We start from the raw sequence: 12,357 nt of genomic DNA, 5'->3' as shown, positions 1-12,357 counted from the left end.
AACAATTTTTATTACCTTCAGTACTTCCTGTATGTGATCATGAAGCTCCACCTCAGTGACTCGATCAATATGCCACTTCAGTACTTTTATAAGATCTCTATAATAGCACATCAGAAAGTATTATAACACAGAAGTGGGAGAAGAGTTATCTTTGCACATAAAATGCAAGCCAATAGCTGTTGTATGAGAAACACTGGCAAAACGAAAAATATATGACTAGATTTCACCAGACTCAATAGTACACTTAGTTTTAAGTCTGCTGAAGAGCACCTAGTAGATCTCTGATGAATGGCCAATAATACCAGCATTAAATATGCAGTAGAATGATTTCAACAGGGAAACACCATTTCCTTAACCTAATGATTGATTCTTTTAGTTTAGTAATAACTGTCAGTATTAAATCAGATAGAAGAAGTACAGACTTCACCTGTATGCAAGTGCTCCTGCAAAATGACTTTCAATGTAAGTGTCCATTACTGGCTTAAAGTGGTGAAACTTGCTGTCCTGCAGCAAATTGATTATGTGAACCTAAATGTGAGAGAAAAAGAAAAAAACCACAACACTTTTTTTTTGTTTGTTTTACTTAGCTTTTAACTAGTGTTAAGTATAATCACAAAATGAAACTTACCAAGCAATCAAATACTTTTGATCCATATTTTTGAGAATTTTCATCTAAAATCCCAAATAAAGTGTCTAGTGTATCTTGAAGAAACTGATGGGAGAGAATAAAAGTGTTACTACATAGATATTTCTGTAACATGAAAATGCATTATTTCCCTCATATCATCTAAAAGTATAAAAAGGTATATACCTTCACTATTTCTGAACCATCAATTTCTTTTAATTTTGAGAGGCAACCTGCAATTTTGTCTGGGTGGGTTCTCCACTTTAGAAGGTCAAGCATATCTCCTGCAAAAACAAAATGCAAGATTAAAGTTGGAAGCAAAGCAGCATTTAATATTTTAAATTTTAATATTATAGCCCATTCAGTAAAATTTGGCATCATTAAAACAAAAGAAAACACCTCCAGATTTGCTGTAATATGATTTTCCCAACAACACGTTTTCATTCCACTCTGTAATTGCTCCAGCAAAACAGACAAAAGAATATGCTACTGGGTGACTAAAATCAGTCTCCTGTGGCAACTCTACCATGCAATCTTATTCAGATACTATCTTAAATTAAGCAATTATTTTACCCTCTCTCATCCCATTGAAGGATGACTTGCAGAGTTACTCTCTGAAAGCTAGAAACAATCTCCTAATGACTAACTTGAATGTATTTGAAACACTCACGTTTCTGTCTTTTTAGAGAACAAACACGATGCCTCTAAGATTCCACTTGATTTAAAAAAAAAAAAAAAAAAAAAAAAAAATCTCTTCTGGAAAATGAACTATTCTGAGCTAAATGTACCTGAGTGTGTCCAAACTTCCTCCAGTTTTAACTCCTTGTCTTTCAGCTTTCTTAACCAAAATGATAACTACATTACAGATAAGATTACAACATTAGCAAGCTCATACATCTGTTGTAAACACCTGACATCTGCGTTCTAGAATTTGAGAGTCTTTTAGACATATTTATGTCACCAATATGATGCTTCTCCTGTTTAACACTATCCAGCTCCCTGGCTAGAGAAGAATCCCCCAGGAATCTCCACTAGTGTATCCTACTTTTTCTACCATTAGATTCAATCTAATTTCTGTTCTTTCTTCTTAATTATTTAAATCAAAGTTACAATGCTTTGCTGTATCATAATTTGATTTTGTCCCTCTCAACTGATGAGACCTTTCAACAACATATTAGCAGAAAATTGTCTCAGATTTTAGTGAAGTTCCTCTCATCTCCACACCCTTCCAGTCCTTTAAAACAGAGATAAATCCCAGAGATTTCTTCAGATCTAGTAGCATTTTCCATCTGCTCAGGAAGGGAATTCTTTCCACTATAGTGCAACCTTCCACTTCAACTTTTTTATTTGTCTGTTAGAAAATTCTTATTTGTAATCTATATGTTTTCTCACGTGCTGCATTATTGAACTGCTGCATTTCCTCTCAATAATAAACAAACAAAAAAAAATTGAAAAGAAAGATTAAGAAGTTTATTCTGGCATGATTCGTCTTTGATAAACTCATCTTACAGCTCATCTGAATTAATACATGTTGATTTTTTTAATCTTGTAAATACCTGCATAAAATTCATCATGGACGGATGGCCATATTAACATATCTGCCCTTCCATCTGTCTTAAATGTAAGTTCTATATTTAATAGTCTTTGGACACATGTTACTTCTTCACAGATGTACTAAAAAACCCACCTTCCTATAAGATTGTGAATTCCTTGCTCCATACCCTTCAATATCCTAAAATAGCTTTGCAAACTTGGCTTATTTTTCAGCAGCTTTTCCTTGCTTAACTCAGACACATCTGCAGAGTTCCTTTCAAGATGTATTCAGTAAAAGCTACACATATTTTTGACTGTTGAATTAAATAAATCCCAAATCCCTTTTATATTCAAGTTTACTACTGCCACACTTTACTGACCAGCTTTTCAGAAATTCTCAGTGCCTAGTGGTTTGGAGCAGAAAACCTCAATCACCATCCAACCCTCCCATCAGTTCAAGCTAAACACTGCCCAGCAGCGTGTTAGAAGGAGTCAGCGCTTCTGAAGTGTCTTCAGTAGTTATTAAAGTAAGAAGTTAATAGCACTTTTTCCTCTTGGTTCAGCCTCCTTTTGGCTGCTTTCTACCACAGACTGTTTTCACACTCAAGTAATACTTGAACAACACCCATCGTTGTGTCATCTCTTTCCGGTTTGCTCCAGGGAACTTCCTCTATACCACAAAAAATGAAGTAATAATTTTTACTTTATTAACATTAAATAAACCTCCACCTATATTCAAATTTTGCCATAGGTGCTAATGGCAAACAACCAACATAAGATTCCGCAAATATTTTGCTGCCTAAATTGCTTTTGCTGGACACAGATTGTTTTGATGCATGTATGTGTTACATTTTTGTTTCGCTTCAAGTTGTGTTGGCATGGAAAAAAGAGATCTTTGAGTCACACTGAGTGACAAAAAGTCCCACACGTACTTCAGAGACACATCCCAAAGATCAAGGACAAATGATAGGTCTTATTCTTTCTGTCAGGAATTTTTAAGAAACAAGATTTACAAATCCAGTGAACTACATTTGTCTTTTGGATAATTAAACGTACTTCTACACTTTAAGCCTCAGCTCAAGCTGATGAGTAGCAAGACTAGTTGAGACTGTCAGCTCAGAGCAGGAAAAACACTTCTTTACAGGTTTGCTGGAGAAAATAGTTGACATTCAACATTAGGGATTTGTTGAGGGATTTAAAAAGAAAAGGCAAATGTAAGACACTCATTTCAACGAAGTGCTAAGGAGGAAAGACATTCTAAGATAACATTAGTGAACAGCCCAAGCATAAATGATATGAATAGAAAATCTGACATGTGAACCAGAAGGGGAACGGATAGCAGTGTCATGTAGTAAGAGAGAGGAGAATATAAAATTGTCCCCAGAAATAGTCCCACTAGGAAATCATCGTTTTGGAAAAGGGAAAAAGTCACTGGTGACAAATTATTTTGCTAAAGAATAAAAATATTTCCAATGCATCATCTTCAAAATAATCAAGGCCTGTATATTTTAAATAGACTATACTTGACCTATAATCCTTACCAAATAAAACACATCCCTTCTCAAAACCTGTAATTTAAATCTGAAGAGCTAGGTTTAATAGAAGGTTTAGAATCACGAGTTAAGGAAGTGGTTTGGGATCATTTTCCATCTCTCTCATGTAAGTCCTGAGACATCAGAAATTGGCTTGTTATGACACCACTACACTTCAGGAGGAAAAGACTGAATTTCAGAACTGGCAGTCAGCACGTCACTTTCAGCAGGCTGCTTCTGTGGTCACCAACACTTCTTCTGAACAAGGGTTACTCAGAAAGCTGCCCAGTGCCACTTTTGTTTTATTGATTCACTGGTTTGTTTCTTTTTAAATGTAGCTAGAAGGATTGCACCTCCGCCATGCTGTATGGTGTTATTGCTCTGCTGCTGATCAGCTGCTGACCAGGGATGAACCGATCAGTGCTGAGAAATGAGTGGATGCCAACAGCTAAAATATTCAGACTTATTGGAAGACTTACTGACTCTCTTGCAGCAAGTGATCCCTACTATATGTCAAAAAATAAGACTGTTTTGGCAACGGCTCAGTAGAAAAATAGTATGTTCTCTTTCACTCTTTTGGGGTTTTATAGAGTAATGAAAAATAACTACCCATCTAAGAATATAATAGATAAAAGCTAGTATACTTTTTGCTAATAGTAACTGATTAACTCTACAGGAGAGTTAAAAAGTGAAAAGTGAAGGAAAAACTAACTAGTTGAAAGATTAGATAAGGATGCGTTCTTAGCCACGATGAATGCAGAGAGTCCCCTGGTTAGAAGGTCTCTAAAAATAGTTTGGAAATAACCCTAATAACCCCTCCAAAGTACCCAGAGTAAAGAAGTTATGGATCCCAACAACTAGGAGCCAGCCTCCGTCCCCCAGTCCCCATAATTTTAAAATGCATGAGAGCTGATGGCATGTGGGAACAATCAATGAGAGAATGACAGCTGAGTAAAATTTCCCAGCAAGCGAGTAAAGCTGCAGCCTAATTCAGTCACACCCTTTACAAGTCTGGGTTTGGGGTCCTTCCCCACCCCATAGCCAGACAACAGAATAATTTTCAATTCATTTTCAGACTGGACATTGTTGTTTATAAACAACAGGTGAATCTCTGAGACATTCAGAAAAATCTCCAAACTTAAAAACAAATTAAAAAATAAGCAGCAATTTTCAAAAATACCAATACAAATGTTTACTAAAAAATTAAATACACAGATCTTTTTAATCCTGTATTTTTTAATACATAAGCTACATTCTCTCAGGGATAACTGAAGTAATGCTCACATGACCAAATATCCACATGCTTTGCTCTATGTTCATTTTCTGAGCATGCAATAGATTTTGGCAAATTTTTGTTTAAAAGAATGGGGATTTGGAAACTCACCAAGATGAACTTCCCAAAGAAGATCCTTGGAGAAAATATGAGCCTGTCTATTGAAAATATTTCCACCCTCTGAAGTACTGCTGAAATAATTGTTAACTCTTTCAGAGCTGAAAAGGGGATCAATATTATTCAGATATTCTACACCCTCTTACTCAGAATATGGTTTAAAAAAAGGAGGAAATTTAATGCCCTATGCCACACATCTATTTACATTAAGTACAAAATAACTCCTGAACTGTAAACAAAAGTTAGTATTAGAACCCCAGACAATAGGGCAACTATTTATCAGTGAGACACTTTTATTCATGTGTAAGTACCAGTAGATTCATGTAATTTCCTAAATAAAGGCCTTTAACTGAAGCAAATTTAGTGTCTGATTCCCTATTAGCCACCTTTGGGAAAATCTTTCATTGAGTAACTTTCATTACTAAGGTAATTGCTATGACAATACAAAATGGGTGTGTGCAAGGAAACAAGCCTCTTACTGTTTACACACAGTTCTCTTTTGCACACTTGCTATTAAAGGATGAAAATTAAGAGCACTATTTCAATTTAAAAAGCTGCTCTAGTTTTTGTAAGACATCGATAATCAATTTGCAAGAAGTTAGCAATTTTATCATAATACACAGAGGATGGGTAAAGTCACAGATATTCACACACAAGAGAGATCAAAGAAATATTATAAAATTGTGGTTCTAGCAAAGAATGGTCAGAAACACATTACCGAGAAAATACACAATATTTAGGAATTTTTTGAAAATTGTTCCACAGTTTTTTTTGTTTTAGTTACAGGTAGTTCAGTTATGGCAGGTAAACAAGAACCTCTAGAATTTTATACATAATGCTGGTTAAGAAATTTACACAGAGCACTGGTAGAGAGTGTAAACACATATACTTAAGTCTGCTGCTCCTTATAGCCAGTGTATAAGACTGTTTTAAGTAGCAGTAAATGTTTGTTGGTTTGAAGAGAAACAAAAAAGCAATATATGCCTAATTAGAAACAAAGTACTATAGCCTAAAGCTGACAATAAGTATTTCATAAAAACTCTACAACAAACAGTTTGAGAGGTTTTATAAAGCAGCTGGGTTCTGATAGTTGATTCCAGAAGTGCTGCATTTGATCCAATATCACAGTCATCTAAAAAGCATTCTTGAACTACTTAAAAACAGTGGTTTATCATGATCCATTTGTTTCCATCTGGCTTAAAAAAAAAAAAAAAATCATGGGGGGAAAAAAAAAAAAAAAAAAAAGAACAACAAAACAACAGTTCATAAAATAGATGGAACATAAGCTATTTTTGAGTACATCCATGCTTGCTTGGCATGGAAAAGACTAGCTATCACACACATTTCAACTCATTGTGTTTTAAATAATTAACATATCCTACCATTTTGTGTGAGTTTAGTGGAGCAGAGAAAGGATGTAATCCAGAAGGATTCTTTAGTGGCTTTTACTGCTTGGCTGTTGTTTCCTAGGGATATTCCCTTGGAAAAGGGGAGTTTGAGGTAGCGACCAGAATCCTGAAGGTTTGCATTTTCTTCACACTGTGAAAATAAACCAGTAAAAATAACTGTACTGCACAAAACAGTTGACCAAATGTCTAAACTATATGAATCATTGTTTCTCTGTCAGAAACTGAAGAATTTCCACTATGCCTCCTGCAACTTTGGTTTTAGAACATAGCATCATATATTGACATTGAAACTTAACAAATTTGCACAGGTTACATTAAATGATTAGCTACAAATTTTCATGATGGAATCTAACATATAAAATCTTCTGAACAAAGCGACAACTCTTATACGTGGAAAGAGAATTCCACAAAGTTAAAATAACTTACCTTTGTGGAATTCATTATAACACAATGTGATATAACAGTAAGACTTAGGAAAACCAGTGCACTGAAACACATACCTAGATTCAATTGCAGTTTATATCAGGAAGGTGAATACTAAACAATCAGCAATGGATATTTTAAAGGTGACAAGATCATCACTCATTTGGTAATCAATACAGACTTTCTCAGCTTAATGTCTCTGGGCATTTAAAGTAGGTTCCAGTGGAATCATAACAGCTAATGACTGCTAATTCAAATTACCTTGTGTACAATTAGTTCATGGGTGCCATCTGGAAGAGTCCTCCCATTTTCCTGCATCAGAGGCATGAAAGAAAAGCCAAACAACTTCTTCTCACCCTTTTCTTTTGCTGAAATGCATATATAAAGATAAGACCATACTTTTTAGACAAAATAAATGTATACAATGCAACATAAGAAAGTATACTGGATCTGCAGCTAGTCAGACAAAGATTATGTTGAATTGTTGCTCTGGTTTGTATATTGTCTCTTGTAATGTTCTTTTTTTCTCACTTTAAATCAGAAGGGAGTATTCTGAAATAATTTAGGATATATTAACAACAAATAATGTAAGCCACCAAATATGCAATCTTACTAACGTACAGAAGTTTATTCTCCTCTGTGGAACCTGTTTCATACCTAGGAACGCAGAATGTGGAACAAGTCAGCAATTTTTACCTCAAAATTATCTCTAAAATGTTTCATAATGTTTCAAAAATTTCAGAATTTTCTAAGTAAAAAAAGCATTACAGAGAAAGTTCTTGCAGCTGTCTTTTCCCTGAGGTGATATGGGAGCTCGTGTGTTGACTACAGCCATAATGGGGAGGACTAGCAGAGCACCACTTACTGGAACAGTGCCGGAATTCACAGCGGATATGAGCTCCTCTGAACTTATCCACAGGAATAGGAAGTTTTAGCAGCTCAGCCCATCTGGGACAATTGTTATGATAAAGCACAAAAGAATGGTACTCGCTGGCTGGTGGCTCTCCAGAGCCAAATGAGATAAAATCCTAATGAAGAAAAAAATATGATTAAAGACAGATTAGTTCACTGGTAAAATGTTATCAAGGACTGCTCTTCCAAGGAAGACTATTTAATGTTTACATTCATATCATGAATATCACATTTGGTACATTGTTCAATATCTTATAACCCTCAAAAACAGTAGCACTTTTTTTCTTTATATTTGCAATTAGAAAATTAGAAATGGCAAGAATGATTCACATAATTTAGGACAGAAGTGTTAAACAGGGTGCACTGGGTGATCAGGGAGGCTTTAGCAATACATGTGTTGTGGATTCCCATGACACAACATGGTCCTGCCAATGTTATCCCCCAGCAACAAAGAATAGAACTGAGACCAGAACAGCCCAGGGTCAAGATCTTCAGTCATCTGAAATAAGCCTGTAACCCTGTTTACCAACCAGTGATATGTCCCAGCATTAGAAAATAAATGTGGATTCTGTGATCAGGAAGAAAAGTGTTGGCTGCCTTTACAACACCCATGATGGACTCTCTGTAGCAAGGCAGAATAATGGATTTGTCTAAAGTCCTGACTTGGGGATATCTATTAATTCTCTGTGGGAAAGGTAGGGTGTAGCTTTTGCAATTATAATCTCAATATCTTTTATTTGTTCAATTTATACACACACACACGTCTGTGTATATATATATAAATGTATCTATATTGCATGCCATGCATGTAGATGCACAATTTCACTTCAGATATGCAAACACGCAATTTGAACCAGCTATTTGTGCAGCCTTTCTTCATTGTGTTACCCCACAGCCCATGAAATACATACGAAAATACTACTTTAAAAATTAAAAACAAACAAACAAAACCATAAAAAATGTGTGATGAAAATTTTGAATGTGAAATCTTTTTAGTACAGAAAAATTTTGAGAAACAGTCATCTATTAATAATTAAAATTTAAGCCATTGCCTGTTTGTAAGCTGTCACCAGCAGCATACAATAAAATTTGAAAATGAGAAGGAACACTATTTTTTTACTGACACATGGTGCTGACTTCTGCAGCGAGGATCCCTGATTTATTAAAATCAGAGACAAAATTAAAAATTATCATGACAAAAATTATCAAGACAAGCTGTTCCATGTAACACAAAAAAATGCATATTTCTAAGAAGAATTCTTAGGAAATACAAAATTCTCCCAAACTTCATCTTGCTTCAACATTTTCCAGCATCTTAATGGAATCATTATTTATTTGGTTGGCAATTTTACGTGTTTATTGCAATAATATAATTTATCACAGAAGTAAAACAAAGACACATTAAGATGTTATACAGACATTTTATAAACATTTTAAGCAAATACTTTATTTGGAAATGGAAATACTTATAATACCTAAAGACAGCAAAATATATTCTTTCCAATGCATTTTTCTACTCTTCAATCAATGCCTCCAAGACTTACATCAGAAAACGTATCAAAATTAACTACAACAAGGAAAAGCATAAAACAAAGATACCTTTAAAATTTGACCACTGCTGTCCACCACATGCATTGTCACTTCCACATTTCTGGCCACACTTTTCCCTCCTTTCTCAAATTCTCCTCTTTCTACAGTGATATATAAATCATTCCGCATTTCACCTATCAGAAAAAACAAACAAACAAAACAATGTGTCCAAAAGTCAGTTTACTTTTGCTTTTAGTACTTAAGTAGATTTTTATTTTATCTTACAAAGGATAGTGCTACATCCACAACTTAGCAGTATTTTTGGATTTTAAACAATAATTGTTTTTGTAAACCAAGAAAAGCAAAAGACCTTCATCCCTGTCAAAACCCAAAGATTATCTGCCATACTAAACCAATTCTAAGGGCTTCTACTCATCTGTTAGATCTGTTTGGTCTTTTCATTGCCCCCCTCTAGCTATACTGTGTCTAGTGCCACCTCATTTAATTCTTCTTCTAATCTAAGCCAATATTAATCTTTTACCTGTAATCATCACAGTTCTCTGTTTAACTGATTACAACTTTTTTCTACTTAACCTTAAAAAGAAGTGTATTATTTTGCAAAAGAAAAAGCCAATATGTTGGTGTTCCTTCCATTAGAAGGACAATCTTCCCAGATTGTGAGCATTCAAATTTCTAATCTGAAAAATCTCAATATATTTTACATTAATAAGGCGTTCCAAAGCTCATAAGGGAAAAGTTTGGTTAGTTAGCTTATTTTTTGCTTGTTGGAAAGGCTTCTGAGAAATTAGACTCTTCATCATGACATTTAAACTACAAATTCAATACAGAGACTACCTTAGTACCACATGGTATCTACAAGTACTGCTAGCATATTTAAATTGAACTTCTTTGCAAGTTCATGCAGTATCACGCTAAGTAGTCTGTCAGAACATAAACAGACCATGTGGACAAGATCAATAGTAATTTTATTTTAGTTTCAGTTGACACAAATTGCAAAGTTTAATGAAAAGAGGAAAGAGTGGTTGCAGCAGGGACAGGACAGGCAAAAGCAGTACTGGTGGTGATAGAAGTGCCATAGTGGGGAAGCTCCTACTATGTTTAAAGATGCTGAATCTATTTCTAAACTAATCCAGCTCTTGACAAACATTACTAGAATACTTTGAGTAACTGGACTTTCCTTGTGAAAGGCAGAACAATGAACAGCATCATAATTAGGAGAATTTTTGAAAATTCTTATTTCTGGACTTTGTTGAAACAGAAACTGAGAACATATGTTTTCATCTAGAGAAATGCAAACTTAGTGAAAAGTTTATATTTTAATAAGGCGGATTTTCACTCAGCACCGCTGAAATAAAGTGTGATAGTTTAGTATATTTATGGGTGTGCCATGTAGAAGGCAACCATAGGATGTGTACTTGTATCGTGGGTAAAATTAATCATACTATATGTAGCATAAATAATAAATGCATCTACAATTTCTACCTTCATTTCAATGTGTAAGTAGAATTTGACTTGATTGAACTTTCTACAATACCCTCATGTTTCACATTCCTTGTATTTTACTGCATGCAACTTTCCAGTCATTTTTAAGTAACAGAAACAATGATCTTTCTATAGTCATCTAATATTTTTATAGTGTTATTACATCACTGATAGTAATAATATTATAAAAATAATATAACTTTGAAGGAATAATTAAATTCTTCATCCAAAGCACAATCTAAATGATAGAAAAATTTAAGAAACTGCCATGTCACAAATCACTCAAGACCCATGCCCATAAAGAGGGGGGGGAAATCTACTACTGTATTACCTTACTATCAGTTACCTGCTGAAACAATCATGGGCAGAGGCTAGAATACAGCCAGAAAGAATCAACAGAACAAATACTAGATTTGTCTGAAGTCAAGGATGAAAGAGCTGAATTACTAGTGTGTGCAACCACTAGTCTCTGGTTCCTGGTGGGAAACAGGTTTAAAATAAGCAAAAGGTGATGGTTATTCAGGTGATGGACAGCAAGATGTATAAGAAAAAACAAACAAACAAAAACAAAACAAAACAAAAAAACCCCAACACACAAAAGCAATCTCTAAACAGAACCCAAACACAACCCCAAAGTTTTCCAAAGGATGTTATGAATGTAAGTAACATAAAAGGATGAAAGGAAAGGATGGAAAAATTGTGGAAAAAAGATCAGTTACAGGATATGAAACAGGACTCAGGAAATCCTCTGAGTTGAAAATAGCTGGAGGCAGGGAGAGCATCAGGGGGTAATTACCATACAAGCATATGTGCATACTCAGCTTATACTTTTCCTTCAGATTGCCTTGCAACAAGGATCCTCAGCTAGATGGACCGTTGATCTGAATCTGTAAAGCTGGTCTTATTATTTATTCAAGTAACAAAATTAAAACCTAAAAACTCATTAAGACTACCATTAAAACTACTCGATTGTGATTATTTCTACATTGCAATACTTATTCATTATAGAAATTTTATATGTTAGAATAGTATCATTACCAAAAAGCTTGCAGCATATGTTGGGTCCTTGCTTAGCATATGCACATACTGGGCTTAGATCTAGCTAGTGCTGCCTGCTGGTCCCTTTCAAGTATTTTACATTGAGAAAAAATGATAACACACAGTATTCAGAAAAAGCTTTGTTATAGAGATGATTTGAGCAAACACTTGTAGGTGCAGCAAGATCTCTTTAAAAATTAACTTGAATCCTACATGCATTTGTGCTACATTATTTTCATTAATCAACACAGATTTATTTCAGTTTTCCACGGGATCTTCACAGAAACATACCCATAACTGAATAAGCATTTCCACCACAAATGTAATGACTTACCCTAGGTGTAACTCAGTGAAAGCTGTAAGTTTTCCTTTTTAAATAGAGTAAACTGTATGGGGCTTAAATGCAAATGAAAATGACAGTGGAACAGGATGCCCTATTACCAGAAGCGTTCAAGGTCAGGT

At 34.6% G+C, this 12,357-nt stretch overlaps 1 protein-coding gene across 4 annotated transcripts in view; it reads right to left on the bottom strand.

The window, feature by feature from the left end:
• The window catches only part of DOCK4 (dedicator of cytokinesis 4), a 244,634-nt gene that overhangs the window by 79,152 nt on the left and 153,125 nt on the right, over positions 1–12,357 (bottom strand). For all 4 annotated transcript variants that reach the window (XM_040062079.2, XM_040062081.2, XM_040062080.2 and 1 more), the window contains exons 14-21: positions 9,424–9,548; positions 7,778–7,940; positions 7,174–7,280; positions 6,463–6,619; positions 812–909; positions 629–712; positions 428–528; positions 16–97 (exon numbers count right to left, since the gene is read on the bottom strand). In XM_040062079.2, the coding sequence (XP_039918013.1) occupies positions 16–97; positions 428–528; positions 629–712; positions 812–909; positions 6,463–6,619; positions 7,174–7,280; positions 7,778–7,940; positions 9,424–9,548 (917 nt within the window). The remainder of the gene's footprint in view (positions 1–15; positions 98–427; positions 529–628; positions 713–811; positions 910–6,462; positions 6,620–7,173; positions 7,281–7,777; positions 7,941–9,423; positions 9,549–12,357) is intronic.

The sequence above is a fragment of the Hirundo rustica genome, chromosome 4 (assembly GCF_015227805.2).
Source record: "Hirundo rustica isolate bHirRus1 chromosome 4, bHirRus1.pri.v3, whole genome shotgun sequence".
NCBI classification, from domain to species: domain Eukaryota; kingdom Metazoa; phylum Chordata; class Aves; order Passeriformes; family Hirundinidae; genus Hirundo; species Hirundo rustica.
The sequence above is the reverse complement of the archived record's forward strand: the minus strand, read 5'-3'. Positions and strand labels throughout refer to the sequence as shown.